The following is a 15,167-nucleotide window of genomic DNA, read 5'->3' as shown; positions in this document are numbered from 1 at the left end:
AACAGGGGTGCCACGTTCGGCGCTCGGCGCGTAGCCCCTGCGGGGACAGCGAAGGTACAGATGAGCGGTGTGGTTCTGTTTGGAGCTATTTTCCAACGCTACGCCATTGGTGCAGTATTTAATAAAGAGACTACTTATTCCAGGGGCTTAAACTGATCCATGCAATTCCTTTACATCTCTGTGGAGACACCTTGCACGCTTTGGTATTCCTTCGGAGCTGCGTGCGATGTTTGAATCGCTATTTGAAACTCTTTCAACGTTTTTTATTCCTGCGGACAGCCACAAATCGTCAGATGAGATATTTGTACGCATTGTTTCCAACGAAGCGTGGGCTTTTGTATTCGTTCTTCCCGTAAGGAGCGGTATTATACGCGGAGGAAAACAGTATACGTGAGAATCAATGCTTAATTGAGCTTTATGAGGGCTCTTTGCAAATCTTTTACGAACACCTGCTTATATTTTGCAGCTTGCGCTTATCAATATATGACTGAACGTTTATCTTAAATCATCAGCAATTTGTAATTTATCTCCTTAATTGGTGTTCTTTCTGCACCTTAATCACCGCTTACACAAATTACAGTGCGCGAGCAAAATATATTTATTCTTAACCATATAAATTGAAGCATTGCACTGGGTACCGGCGAAAATAAATGAACATATACGCCACTCAAGGATTTATTTTTTGTTCGCTATTAACAAATACATATGTCACGGACAATTGTTTACGTGCCGCTCACGAAAGGGTAAAACAGTTGTACAGATGAAAAAAAAAATAAAGTAAAGCACAGCTAGTGCAGTGCTTCAAATAAAATAGGAAAATTAAACCAGTCACTTACGAAGGAATACGGTTATAGTGGGCACTTGAGTGTGGACGTTTAATAGCATATCAATGGTAGATGTACAGAGCAAATAAAAAAAAAACACTTATAATTGCGTGTCACCTTGGCAAGTACTGCGGTTCTTGTCGCGCACCGAGAGAAAACGGAAAAATGCGAAACAAATGAGGAGCACCTAATAAGCAAGTAATTAATATAAGTTTGAATTCAAATTTGGACACTAATGCGTGTTTATTTTCGAGTGTGTGGTACGAAATATGAGTAATTGAATGTACTAGTTAAAGGACTATAATGGGGTGACTTGGCGACTACTCTTTACAGAACTAATCAGGCTATAATTGTTTCCCTAAGAAAATTATAACAAGGTTGATATTACACGTGAAATACTTCTAAAGAAATTTAATTATATTTTCCTTTGGGAACTGTTGTCGCGTTTCTTTGATTTCACAAAAAGCGAAGCTGCAAAAGCACATGAAATTTCATTACTTCAAGTGTAAGCTTTCTGTTCCAAGCAGATAAAATGTTTCAGCTTCAACACTCTACATGAATGTTGCAAAATATGAATTGCGCAGGAGTCCAGAAAGACCACTCGAGTCAAATTGTTGGGCAAACTGTGACCTAGCTTCGAGCCTATTGCGCAGCTTTTGTTCATGGTGAGAAACCGAGTGCCGGTCTTACAACCTCTCTTTCGCAGCGTGTTAAAAGCTGATCGAAAATCCCGCCATATAGTAAACTAAACATTTTGACTTTATAATAATGGTCTAGCGGCAGCGAATTACGCGCATACTATAGCATCTGCGTCCTCTATGCGTCGTTTTTTTTTTTTTTTTTCGAAGCTATTCTTTTTCTTTTTCATTTTGTATGTGCACCAAAACATCCCTAGAGCGATTTTCTGGGGGTAAGAATCACTTGCATATTGCCTGTTGCTTGAGCACGCAGAATAAGAAAAACAGCTTAGAATGAAAACATTTTCTGGGACAATTGAGTTACCGTCAAGCTATAACGCATTGAGAATAAATGTCTTAAGTAAACACGCATCTCCGGGTATTTAAAGGCATCCGTTACAAGAAATTCTAGTTTATTGAAAGAAAAAAAAAAGGTTTGTCCTTAGATTAACGTACACTTTCACTAAGTTGTCGACTTCTAAATATCGACAGTCATACCTCTACACGCGTTCGATTGCACGCCCGAATTGTAGCTTAATTGTTTGTGCACTGCCTTCGTCTTCCCATGGCTTCAATTGGTTTTTAAGCTCGGCTGTTTCCGTTTTTCTTTATTGCCTTTCATATGTCTCTATTTTTAATTGTCCACTTTCTGAGTCGTACGTTTGCCGTGCCGCACAAAAATTTCAACCCTTTCTTCACCTTCACGGTCGCTCTATTCACGATGCCGCATGCCTCCCACACACCCCTTTCTCTCTCCTTGTTAGGCGACACTTTTTTTTTTGCAGTCTTTACCTCCAACTCCTTCCACGTTTCCAGACCCATTGTGTTCTGTTATTCAATAGCCTGTTTACCTGCTTGTCGTTCGTTTTCCATCTCCTTGCTATCATCTACCTTCAGCGGGATACTCTATATTTAATTCAATCGATCTGCAATGCCGACTTTTCTAGTGTTTTCAGGTGACGCAATGTAGTTGGCATGGTTTGCATGTCAATCAACGGAATATACCATTTTAGACTTAATAATTGGTTACTGATGACCAGCTGTATTTATTCAGCGCTCGAACGCATGTGTTGCACGTTTTGACTTCTTCAAACATCCTGGCTCCACACCGCCTTCTTTTCAAAACAGCTACATTCCAAAACGCAAATTAGGTGCTTTAGGAATGCTAACTCAAGCTGTACGGTGAATGAACCGTGCTGTGCGAGTCTGAATTCGTGCACGCGCCCCTCTCCAAGCTGTTTTCTTCGGAGCCCAAGAGCACTATAGCCCAACTACTGTCATGTTGCTTCCCCGAGGTGTTGCCGACGGCCAAAATGGAAAATATATTAGATGAGCGCTGACAGTACTGAGCCCCGTTAGTCGGCATATTTGTAAAATGTTGACACTAGCAGATCGAGACGAGGCACAAGCGAAAAAGAACGTACTGATCCGCCCCGCCGCACAGCGCGCATACGCGGGCGCTTGGACGGCTGACACACCAGTTGCTGGTGGCGCCCTCTGCGCTGCGGCGCCTCCGTCATCGCAAAAGCGGCCCCCCGCTCCCATGCATTTCGCGCGCAGTCGTCACACTGCCCAATATTCTAGAGCACTATAGCAGTGTCAGGGTGCCATGTTGCTCATATCATAAGCTCTCTCCCTTTTTCTTTTTCATCTCTATTTATCAAATATAGGCGTCTGTTTCCACTACCTCTCAATTTTACAAATATAGCAAGAATATTAGGTAGGGAAGTAAATTAAATAGCAGTCATCGATTTGGACCAGATTTGCTGCTTTGACATTTACTTGCATCACCAATTTTTTTTTTTTTTTCTGGTATTCAGAATTTGGCAAAGAAGCACTATAGTCCTCAGAATTAAGTCAATTCATTGCTGTGAATGTGCTACAGTTGTTGCTACTACCAACCTTATTTTTCTACTGCCACTCCTAGCAACCTTTTCATGACCTAGGTTTAAGTTTAATATAATACGCCATTGCATTGTGTTCTATGTGCAGTAATGGGTATATCACTCATTACCAGTGCATGCAAGTGATATTCATGTCTGTTTAGTTGCCCATATGCAACATTCATTATTGAATTTAGGCCTGGGGGATCGCTTTAACAGTACTCTAGTCATTCAACAAATCAGCACTTTGTGATGTATCAGATTTTTTTTCCTTATGGCTGAAACAAATCAAACGAGTGGCAGCATTGTCGTAACTCCGTGTTATGTTGCATGTTGTTTGTAGCATTGGCCAACCATAAATATAAACTGGTTAGGGAGCCTTGGCTTCTGTAGAGGGGTCTGTAGCCAAGGGTTAACGCGTTAGGGCATGTGCTGAGGCCACATTCTTTCTTTATCCCATAAACATGCACATGTACAGGGTCATCCACATCTAACAATAACACGGTCAATGCTTTCAAAGCGCCATTTCGTTCGACCCGGCCACGCAATAAAGCATAGTGGCAGGCCATGTGAAGCACCACGCCAAGGTCCTTCCAAGCTTGCGTCACTTTACACCGATATGCGCCTGTGTAGGATGGAATGTTGATTTGAAAGCACTGACTGTGTTATAGCTAGATGTGGATGACCCTGTATTTTAAGTGTGTTACTTACAAGCAAATGTACCAGATGCATTTAGCAAATAGAAAGCAAAAAAAAAAAAAAAAGAATTCAAACATCAAGTTTCGAAGGCATATAAATGAAAATTTGTCTCTCTAGAAGGAAAGAGTCGTTCAAGGCAAACTACTGTTTTTCAAAACTGGCAGTACCTCATTCTACACATGTTTTCTACTGTGTGTCAACTTCTATGTTAGCACAACAAATGTCAGGGACATATTAATAAATATTGGTCAAGATAGGAGAAAAGAGTCATTCAGTGAAAACCTCTGTGTTTCCCATACCGCACAGCATGTTTTCCATCATACATTAGGTTCCATGATAGCACAAATGTACTTGAAAACCAGTAACATCACATGTGGTTTGATGGACTTAGCTAGGGCCGGCATTTAGTAAATTGACCTCATTTGCTCTTTAATGAAATATGTTGATGTGTACTGAAGACATTTTGATCACAGAACAGGCCTCATGTTAATGCTGCCCTGCTGGGATGGCTCAGTGGTAGGGGCACTTGCCTACTGAGCCAGGATACCTGGGCTCAATCCCAGCTGCAATGGCCACGTTTCGATTCAGGAAAAACACGAGGCTCCCTTGCAGTATGCAGTGGCAATGCATGTTAAAGAACTCCTGGTGATCGATATTATCCAGAGCCTTCCACTACGGCATCCCTCATTACCTGAGTGGCTTTAAGGCATAAAACCTCGACTATAGACACCTAATTTTTGGGTTCATGTTTTATCATTTTTAATGATGCTTAGGACATTACTGTACACTGACCACCACATCACGTTTGCCTATGACTGCTAAATAATTTATGATCGAATTTCGCTTCTCACCTGTTTCGGTTTCAACAGCCAAGCGATGGCTGTGACGTTACAGTCAAGTTTTAGTCACGTGAAAGATGGAAATACAGCGATATAATCATTGCTGTGTCATTTGAATTGACTACAATGATAAAGCCAGCCTGCATCAAGGACAGGAATCATTACAAGAATGAGCGATTATGGTGCGGTTTTTTCATGCCATGCATCAAGACATGATTGTGATGTCACAGCCATCTTTCGGATATCGAAACTGAAGCTGGTGAGAAAAGAAAATTCTATTATAAATTATTTAGTGCCCGTAAGCGAAAGCTGCATGCAAATCGATATGCAGGAATGACTTGCGCATCATTAACAAGAAGAAAAATGCCACTAAAATTTGGTGTCTATAGTCCTTTAAACCTCACTGACCAATCATCACAACTTCATGCCGGGTGGTTTGCTGGGCATGTTTATGAGTAGTTCTTTTTCCTCTTGTTACCCAAAAGCATTCCAAAGGGTGGAGGGTCATTTTTCATTACTTTTTTGTTCGATTAGACTACCATTACATGGTGTCACTGCCCCATCAAAACACGCAGAGAAGAAGGTGGTGGGGATGTCTTGGCCGTGGCCGATTGGGCACAGACGCTTAGCTTCTACAATGTGGCAGGCCAGCAGACAGGCAGAGAACGGCCGCTGGGCTTCGACCCAACCTTCGTCAGCTATTTCCCAGGCGGCGAGTACTTGATGGTGGGTGGCTCGAGCCGAGAGGCTCGTGTCTACACGCGGGATGGCATCTGCATTGGCCCAGTCTCCCAGCAGGCCTCGTGGGTATGGTGCTGCCAGGCGCGCCCAGATGCCAGCCACCTGGTGAGTCCCAATCGGCTTGTTTTTGTACTGATCACATAGCCTCGGATTGTAACGGTGACATAGATGCCTGCAGAGCAATGAGTATGCAATAGTGCAATAGTGCACAAGGACACAAACAACTCAAGAAAGGTATTGTGGTTAGGGAGAGAAGCGTCAAGCAAATCTCAGTGATGTGGCAGGCTGACCCAGTCACTTAAATGCAAAGGTAACACATGGCACACTGATGTGAATCAGCAAAGTTTGATGTGCATTTAACACATTGTAAAGGCAAAAGTAAAATTTAACAAAAAGTAAAGTAAAGTAAAAGAAATCAGCATCGCACATATAGCGTGATGGGCTCAAAAGAAAACATTCGACAGAAGGCTGCCTGGTTGGGAAATTTAATTTAAGAAAAAGGTAAATCACGCCAACTAAGTTCTTTTACAGAAAAAACACCACGTTTCGAAGTGGTTCCTTCTTCAGGGTGTGACTACGGGTGAGGCGCATCTTGGCGCTGTGGATGACCTCCGGGTCAATTCACAGTTATATCCATATAATCGTGCATTGACCCGGAGGCCGTCCACACAGGGGCTTAAAAAGCCAGGCTGCACCTCACCCATACCATGAAAAAGGAACTGAGTCAGTTCGAAAACGTCATGCTTTTTTGTTAAAGAGCAGTTCACCTTTCTTTTAAATATAGCATGATGAAACCTACAGTGAAATCAATCTGTTCTTAATAAATGGTCACGCGTGGTGAACTTTTAGAGCAATCTTGGCATAGATGCTGATGGGGTGTGTTGTGCGTGAGCTTATTGCTGTTTTGCTTTTGCAGAGGTAATTTTCTTTCTGCGCATCCATCTCAAGTGCATAATGTCCAGCAGTGCTGTGCGGGACTTCCAGGCTCTTGGCTGCCAGGATGGCACAATTGCCTACTTCGAGCTGGGCTTCTCCACAGTGCACAGCCTGTATCGTGAACGATACGCATACAGGGACAACATGACTGACGTCATCATCCAGCATCTCGTGACTGATGAGAAAGGTGCGTGACTTTTACCACATTAAATCTCAAGGGGACTGCCTCGATACTACTTAGATGCTTAAATGTTCTGGGAGTTTTTCTTCTGCACATTAACTCATTATGTAGCATGTTAGCAGATGTCTGGGTTAATATTGTGCAACCATTCCTTACTAGACCATGCTTGACCGTGCACATGTGCTTTTGTGTCATGTCGAGCTTATATAAATAAGCTCACGCTTCATCTCAGATTTATGAATTGTTCCTTTTGCAGCAAGCGTAATAGGACTTTCCAGTTTTATTTTTGAAATTCTGGTGGGCTTCTTCGAGTGTTTATTACAAAATGCAGTTTTCATTTTTGCGAGAAAATGTTTTTTTTTTTTACAGGTGGGGACTGCCTCTTTTTTTTCGCTGTGATACATAATGTAACATTCCTGTGCAGTAAGAAGTCTGAGGCTATATTTTGACCACTTCTTTTGCACCAGCTGCAACACATGACCCGGTCCCACATGCAAATCCCATTGAGCGCTGCTGCTGCCCTTTTTTTGTGGGCACTGCAGTCCCATGCATGGCACATACATTGCAGTTTTCTGATTTGACTGAGTGTAGCTCCTACTGAGCAGCCAGCAAGCAAAATGTAGTCTGCATTTCAAGAATGCTGACCTTTTCTGTTTAAGCTCAATTTTAGAAATTGAATTTGATGTAATTTTACATATATACTTTTTTTGTTAGTACCAAAAAACCCAACCCTTATAATAAATTGAATTTTGTTGTTATAATTTTATTTTATTGATTTTTTTCCCCCAAGTTCGAACCACACTGTCCAACCTCTAGCATCATTTTGGGCCATTTTTTCAATATTAGTAGAAAATCCACTGTTCATTGTTTGTGGTCTGTCTCAGTCTAGAATGTGTTATCTGACAAACAGTTCTTTAACCAGTTGTTCGTTTATATCTGAAGATTTCTGAAGCTTGCTCCTGATAATCGCCTAGTTATACAGTGTAAATAATACCTTGAAGTATTTTTCTCCAACTCTGCAGTTCGAATCAAGTGCCGTGACCTGGTCAAGAAGCTAGCCATCTACAAGCACCGCCTTGCTGTAAGTACACCCATAGAGAAGTTGTCCTAGCCTACACGAGTCTGGCTTTAGTGTGATCAGGTTGCATAACATACTTACATTCAGTGTGGGCAAATTTTATTTCTTTCAGCTTCATTCCTTCAGTATTCGGTTAAAAAGTCCTAACTAACCTGACCTCACCTGACCTGACCTGACCCGACCCCACCCCACCCCACCCCACCCCACCCCACCCCACCCCACCCCACCCCACCCAACCCAACCCAACCCAACCCAACCCAACCCAACCTAACCTAACGTAACCTAACCTTAGAGTCCCGCGAGAGCTCTGGTTGGCATGTTGATGGCAGCGATGGAACTGACACTGACTCATCGTTGTAGCCAGAACATAATTTTTTTTGACACTCATGCAGTGTGTTTTCTGTCAGTATCCTACATGTAGCTAATATGAATGCCTACTTAACCAACCAACTGCTTTAAGAGGTTGCTGGTAATGAGCAAACAGTGTTAAGCAAATTGGCAGCAAGGAATGGATGCTTCCCTTCTTAATTTCGAGGTTGTAGGCTCGTGGAGCACTACCTCAAATCACTCAAGTGTCACCCAGCTCATAATACGTTGAGTGCTTAATATTGTTACGAAGCGGCAAGCCGATGAAGACAGGAGACAGAACATGACCGATGACGATGGTAGATGACGTTTAATGAATGTTCGCGGGCCTAGCGCGAGCGCTCCTGCCCGCGCCACTGCCCGCTTCTTCTTCCTTGTCGTCCGTAACATGACCCGGGGCCACCGAGCGATCGTCCCGATCGTGGACGAGGAAGTTTAGCGATGTCAATGATTTTATGGCATGATGATGGGCGTGTCTGGATGCTTGAAGAAGAAGAGGAAGAACGAAGAATAGAACGGCTTGCCGGTACGATGTCTGATGCGTGGGTGATCCGCTTCCCTTGGAGTCCATGGGACCGAAGGCTCGAGGTCACGTCGGACAGCTTGGGCGGGGGTTGCGTGTTCGTGTCCATCGGTTCCTTCGGGTCATTCGGGTCTTTCGGGTCCATCTCGATTCTGATTGGTATGTCTGTTCTCCTTGTCTTCAGGTTCGGGCTGGGGGCTGGGCGGTGGTAGTTGTTCATGTCTGGGCTTGAAGGGCTGGGGCGAAGCTGCTCGGCGATGTCCCTGGGCCCTCGGTGATGGTCCCGGCTTGAAGATGGCGTCGATGCTCCAAGGCGAGGATGGGGATGCCGTACGCCGCACCTCCAACCAAATGTTACGAAGCGGCAAGCCGATAAAGACAGGAGACAGAACATGACCGATGACGATGGTAGATGACGTTTAATGAATGCTCGCGGGCCTAGCGCGAGCGCTCCTGCCCGCTTCTTCTTCCTTGTCGTCCGTAACAATATTTTTAGGTTAATTGATTATTTCCTCTGCACAGTCCAACACTAATCCTTTGACCTTTTCTACCAATCCTCAAGTCGCCTCTTGCTTGCTTCCACTGTTTCATAATTTAGCCTGCCATGGATGTTCCAAAACACCAGTGCTTCTCGAATCCCTGTGTCGGTATTGTGCACTAAACATAATAACATGATACAATTATCAACAACAATTACAAGAAACATTAATTAAATGTTAGGCATAACATCAAAAGAAAGAAAGAAAAACAGCAAAAGTTTCTATACATTTCTGTCACAGTGAAGTAGCTCTCGGAATTTTTTCTCTCAGTTTCCATAGCGATGTGCGATGAAAAGTTATTCCATTCAATGATAATGCGAGGAATGAATGAATTGGCATAAGACGATAAATGACACTGCGTGTTTAACTTTGAAGGCATGATCAATTCATGGAAGTATGACATGAGGTGACTGAAACAAAGCACTGCACAGTAGTGGATGGTAATAAAGCTTACGGAAAAGTGTTAACCGAGTGTGTTTCCGACAACATGATAAATCTTTCGTTCAGCACGTTGTTTTAATGCTCTGATGCTTGTGAAAGGTGAGTAGACTGGATTCGATGTTGGCGATAACATAGGCTTGATCAGGGTCTCAGAGAGCCACAGCATATCCAATTTTAGGGTGTATTAGAGTGGTATAAGCAAGTTTTTTAACATGGGTAGGAGCATGTTTGAGAGTACATTTAAGAAGACCAAGTGAACGGTTAGCTGCAGCTAGGGTGAGGTCGATATGGTGATGCCATGTTAGATCAAACTGAAGGTGCACCCTGAGGTATTTGTAACTGTTTGTTTGTTCTACAGCTTTGTAGTTGAGCATGTAAGTACTAGTTGAAATGTGAGCTGCACGATGAGGAAAAGATATCTGTTTTGTTTTAGAAATGTTTAGAGTCATTAACCAAGATGAGCACCATGAGCTTACTGCGTTCAGGTTAGATTGTAGGAATTGGCGGTCACTGTCAATAATGTTACTGTAAATTACGCAGTCATCTGCGAAAAGATGAACTCTAGATGTTACACAGGCAGGTAAATCATTAATATAGATTAGAAAGAGCACAGGACCAAGCACGCTTCATTGGGGTACACCAGATGTCACATAAGTCGAAGAAGAGTTAGAATTATTAACTGAGGTGAACTGAGATCTAGAAGAAAGAAAGTCCTTAATCCAGGCGAGCACATTAGGATGGACATTAAGCTGTGCTAGTTTTAGTAGAAGTTTGTGATGAGGAACCCGCTCGAATGCTTTTGAAAAATCCAGAATCCAGAAAAACTGCATTGACCTCGTTAAGTGGTGATTTTAAGTCATTAACAAAGCCAGCAAGTTGAGTGTCACAAAAAAAAAAAAAAAAGAAAAAACTTCCGAAAACCGTGCTATTTGAAAATAATGTTATGGTCTAGGAGGTAGTTAATGATTTGGCTATGAATGATATGCTCTAGAAGTTTGCAAAATTTGCTGGTTAACGAGATGGGTCGATAGTTTAGTGTGGAGGAATGTTCACCTGATTTGAACATAGGTATTACCTTTGTTCCAGATAGCTATGCTGAGAGTTAAAAGGGCCAGGACCAGGTCCAGGTTTTGTTCTCCCACACAGATTTTTGTTTTATTCTGTGTTTCTTTTTTTTTTGTTGCTGTTGTTGTTGTTCTTTCTGGCTGTGTTGATCTCTTTCCAGAAGCATGAAAATGGATGCTGCCCCATGAATGGAACATTTAACAGGTACAGCTGCCCGAACGCATCATGGTGTACGAGCTCAGCGGGGAGGCGACTGATCCCAACGACATGCATTACCGACTGCGAGACAAGATCGTCCGCCGGGTAGAGTGCACCCTGCTGGTCGTCTGCTCCGAGCACCTGGTTCTGTGCCAGGTGGGAAGCCTACCATCCCATCGTTCCCCCTTGCCTGTCATGGGCTCAATCTATTCATTGGGCTGAGTTGTAACAACACAGCTACTGATGCGCAAATTCTAACATAAGGAAAGTCCAGATAGGTAAGTTACTTGTACAAGTAATGTGATTTCAACTTTAATTGAATTCAAATTAAATTAATTTGAACCCAAAGAGGACCAAAAATTTATTTGAATTATTTAGGGCTAATATTAAGAAGAATGGTTTTAGCTAGGGTACCTGACGTTGATGGAACTGAAGGCTCAGTTTAAATAAAGCAGGTATTTGAATTAAGTGATCGTAAATCAAGCAAAATCCACTTTAGTAGCAGTAGGGATGACTTGGATCAAATTTCAATTTTGAAAATTTACTCACAGTGGTTGGAAACAAATAAACCGACCCACCCTGCAAAGAGTGCCTATTTCTCTCTCTGGTTATCTAGGTCATTAATCATAATTGCTATTTAATATTTTTTGATTACTGCTTCTAAAGTCTCACCCCCATTTTAATCTTTGGAACAAGAAATGTTTTCTCAACCACTTTTGAGCTTGGTTCATCATTCTGCTTTCTTGCAGCAGTTACTTATGCATTAGTGGCATGAAATGGTAGCAGGTGATTTGCTTGCTGGCATTTGCAGGCTGTCTCTTTGCGACTCGCTGTTGCAGATCTTGAAGGAAGGGAGAAATAAGCTTAATGTATGGCAACCCTGCATCCATGTCAGCTGCCAGCTTACCGCCTGCCGGCACCATGCTTGTGATTTTTTGCTCACAATGCCGACCCCAGCTGACAGATTTTCGGTGAACGGGACCTCCACATAAGCACAATCATATTAAAAATGGGCTGTAAATTTAATTAGATTTTGGACACATCTTGCAGCAGGAAGGGACTAACAATATGCAGTCTGATGAGTCTTGTTTGACGAAGAATGATACTGCGTTTAAAAGAAGGCAGAGTATTCCAAAAATGCATACATGGTTCAGGAGATAAATTACATCGCTGCTGAAATTTTATTTATTTATTATTTTTCTTTTTTTGAGGCCACAAATGAGTCAACCTTGATTAACTTAGTCTACATTTTTTTTTTTAGAACAATATTTTTTCCACAAATCAAATGTACATTCTTGGCATGCATTTATCTCGTGCTGTGGTATTTGACTTCTTAATACCCAAATAATGGGTTTGATGACAGGCTGCAGTGGCCATGTTTCGAAATAGGCAAAATGCCGGGAAAGCATAAGTGTTCTGCATGCGTTGAAAAAATCCAGATGGCTGGAAATGGTTCATCATTGCAGCATGCCCCTAATAGCTTGCAATGCTGCTTTGGTACACAGAAAAGAAAGAAATACCAATTAATAATTCACTCGATGGTGCATCGGGAACATGTGCAGGAGCGACGACTGCAGAGTCTGCGCCTTCGTGGTGGCACCTGTGAACGGGAGTGGATCCTTTCATCAGCCATCCGTTACATCCGAGCCCTCGGGGGTCCGTCCGGCCGCGAGGGCCTCCTGGTTGGCCTTCGTGACGGCCAAGTGCTCCAACTGCTGCTGGATAATCCATTCCCACTGTTCCTGGTCAAGGTGCGTCCTTGCGGGCCGCACTGGGGCCAAAGCCAGGGGGCAACTGTAGTGTAGTGCAAAGGAGGGAATGCAGTATGTACAGATAGGAAAAACTGTATTGCAACATAGCACTAAGGCTCTGCTGCAGTGGCGTAGTGGCTCGATCTCGACCGTCAGTGGCTGCATTTCGATGGGGGCGAAATGAAGAGGCGTCCATGTGCTGTGCTATATCAAGGCATGTTAAAGTTCCCCAGGTTGTTGAAATTACTCCACTGTGCCACCTATTTCTTTCCTCTTTCTCTCCCACCTTAATCCCTCCTCTTAGGGTGGGGTTCAGGCATCCATCGAAACAAATGTGACAGATACTGCGCCTTCCCTGTAAACCAGTTTTAACATAGCACTAGGCATCGAGGACTTTGCATGCCTGTTACTGAAGCCAGCTGGTTTGAGGGTATTCTGAGGACATTTGGGAAGAGGGCTATGGATAATTGGGGGATTCGATGACAATGGGGAAGCATATTTGAAGGACTCTTAAGCTTTGCCTTTAAGGGTATGACGCTAGAGCGTTTATGGCTCCCCTTTCGAATCCACGTTCTTGCACTTTGCTACTCACTTATTTCAAACATCTAACACGTTGTAAGCTGCCACATTGTATTAAAGACCAACTGACATTGATACGAAGTTCCACCTTAGCCAAGTCATACGAACATACCTGCATGGAATAGAAGCTGCACGTCTGTCTCGGGATCAAAGTGCCATGGAGGGTTTCATTTCATCTCAAAGGAGATATCTGAATTGACAGAACCTGCTGACTTAGCTGCATAATATGATCTTGTGACGTCACACAGCCCACTCACTGCTCAGCCACCTGCCAACTGCCTGAGGCATACTCATGTTATTGCTTGCTGCACTGGTGTCGAAGGCGAACCTCCTAGGGGACCAATAAACTGTCATTTGTCATGTACTACAGCTTAGTACCAGAGCAGGATTAAAAAAAGCAGCTGCCAATAGAGCCCAATGTGTCAGGTGAGGTAATGAAATTTTTATACAGTAGCACTTCTGTATGCAAGAATGACAGCCTGTGCCAGCACTGTGCATGCAAAATTGAGGCTCATGGGAGCTGTTCTTCTCCATCCTCTTTCTGAAGAGCAACCTGGGTGTCACAAGCCTCACCGGTCGCTGCATTGGAAACGACTACCTGCCAATGCAGTGTCGCATAGTGTAAACCATTGCACCACTGTGCTGGTAGTGGAATAAAGATTCCCTGGAATATATCATTATGTTGCGTTTAGCATAGTACAAGGGTTGCAGTAAGAAAGCTGCTACCAATGGCAAGAAGTCTAGAGTGTAATGAAGTGCCATAAGAGATAATGAGGTTTCCTGACAGCAGCAAGTCTGCATGCAAGAATTGCAGCCTTTGCCAGCACTGCAAAAGTGAGGCCCGCGGGAGTGCCACAATATGAGGATACCCGCCGATGACAAAAGGGTGAAATTATAAACAAGTACTAGATGACGTGGCAAAATTTCATGACAGCAAAGTCTGCTTGCATGAAAGGCAGCCTGCGCGGGAGATTCTAAGCACCCCCTATTTTTCACGATCGCAATGCCCAAAATGGCGGGGTTGCTAAGGTATGAAAAATCTAAAATACCCCTCCCCCCTCCCTTCCCATTTATGCATCAATATCTTGAAGAGACAAGCACGAGAAATAACATTTTATTTGGCAAATGTCTTCCACAGATGTGATTTCCTCGCGAGTCCTCTTCAACTTCATTTAGACTTCCGTTACGGATGCCAAACAAAGCAGCGTTGGCCTGCTATATGTGCGAAAACTGCCGAAGTCCACTAATTGGCTGCTGATTCCAGTTCCACATGACAAGAGATTTGATAGAGTAAACAGCATCGCTTTCGGCCAGCTTTTGCCTCCCTGTGCCACCAGCTTCCGTGTGGTGCCAGATCACAGCAACACAAGAAGCTGGAGATTGCACCGCAGGCACAGTACCACCTCGGGTCTCTAAGCATCTCCAGGTTGATGGAGTGAGCAAATGCACTGGCAGCTTTGAATCTGCTCCCTTCCACACAAAAAAAGAGGGGCTGCTTAGATTCACATGCAAACATTTTTACGAAAAATGTTTTCAGAAGTTTTGGGGAGAGTGCTTAGATTACTTATTAATCATGAAAATTCGAAGTCCAAGCTTTCTTGTGTGTTCTGGTTTAGTTGTAAACTTTATTTTCGGATATGTTTTTTGTTTTCCCCCAGGTGGCGAGCCCCGTCCGATGCCTCGACCTTAGCGCTGACCGCTCACATCTTGCAGTCGTGGACGAGAAGGGCACCTGCCTTGTCTACCAGCTGGACTCGAAACAGCTTCTCTTTCAGGTTCAGATCTCATGCATATGTCACACAGTATTGTAGGCAGGCTGTCTGTCTCTTTGTAAGCGTTTGTTAGTA

The 15,167-nt window shown here is 43.4% G+C and overlaps 1 protein-coding gene across 2 annotated transcripts in view; it reads left to right on the top strand.

Moving 5' to 3' along the window:
- The window catches only part of Oseg1 (intraflagellar transport protein Oseg1), a 55,515-nt gene that overhangs the window by 10,743 nt on the left and 29,605 nt on the right, over positions 1–15,167 (top strand). For both annotated transcript variants that reach the window (XM_084578231.1, XM_084578230.1), the window contains 6 exons: positions 5,498–5,768; positions 6,648–6,786; positions 7,803–7,861; positions 10,997–11,146; positions 12,553–12,741; positions 14,979–15,095. In XM_084578231.1, the coding sequence (XP_084434357.1) occupies positions 5,498–5,768; positions 6,648–6,786; positions 7,803–7,861; positions 10,997–11,146; positions 12,553–12,741; positions 14,979–15,095 (925 nt within the window). The remainder of the gene's footprint in view (positions 1–5,497; positions 5,769–6,647; positions 6,787–7,802; positions 7,862–10,996; positions 11,147–12,552; positions 12,742–14,978; positions 15,096–15,167) is intronic.

This window comes from Amblyomma maculatum, chromosome 9 (genome assembly GCF_055883805.1).
Source record: "Amblyomma maculatum isolate TAMU_Amacu chromosome 9, ASM5588380v1, whole genome shotgun sequence".
Lineage (NCBI taxonomy): Eukaryota > Metazoa > Arthropoda > Arachnida > Ixodida > Ixodidae > Amblyomma > Amblyomma maculatum.
The sequence above is the reverse complement of the archived record's forward strand: the minus strand, read 5'-3'. Positions and strand labels throughout refer to the sequence as shown.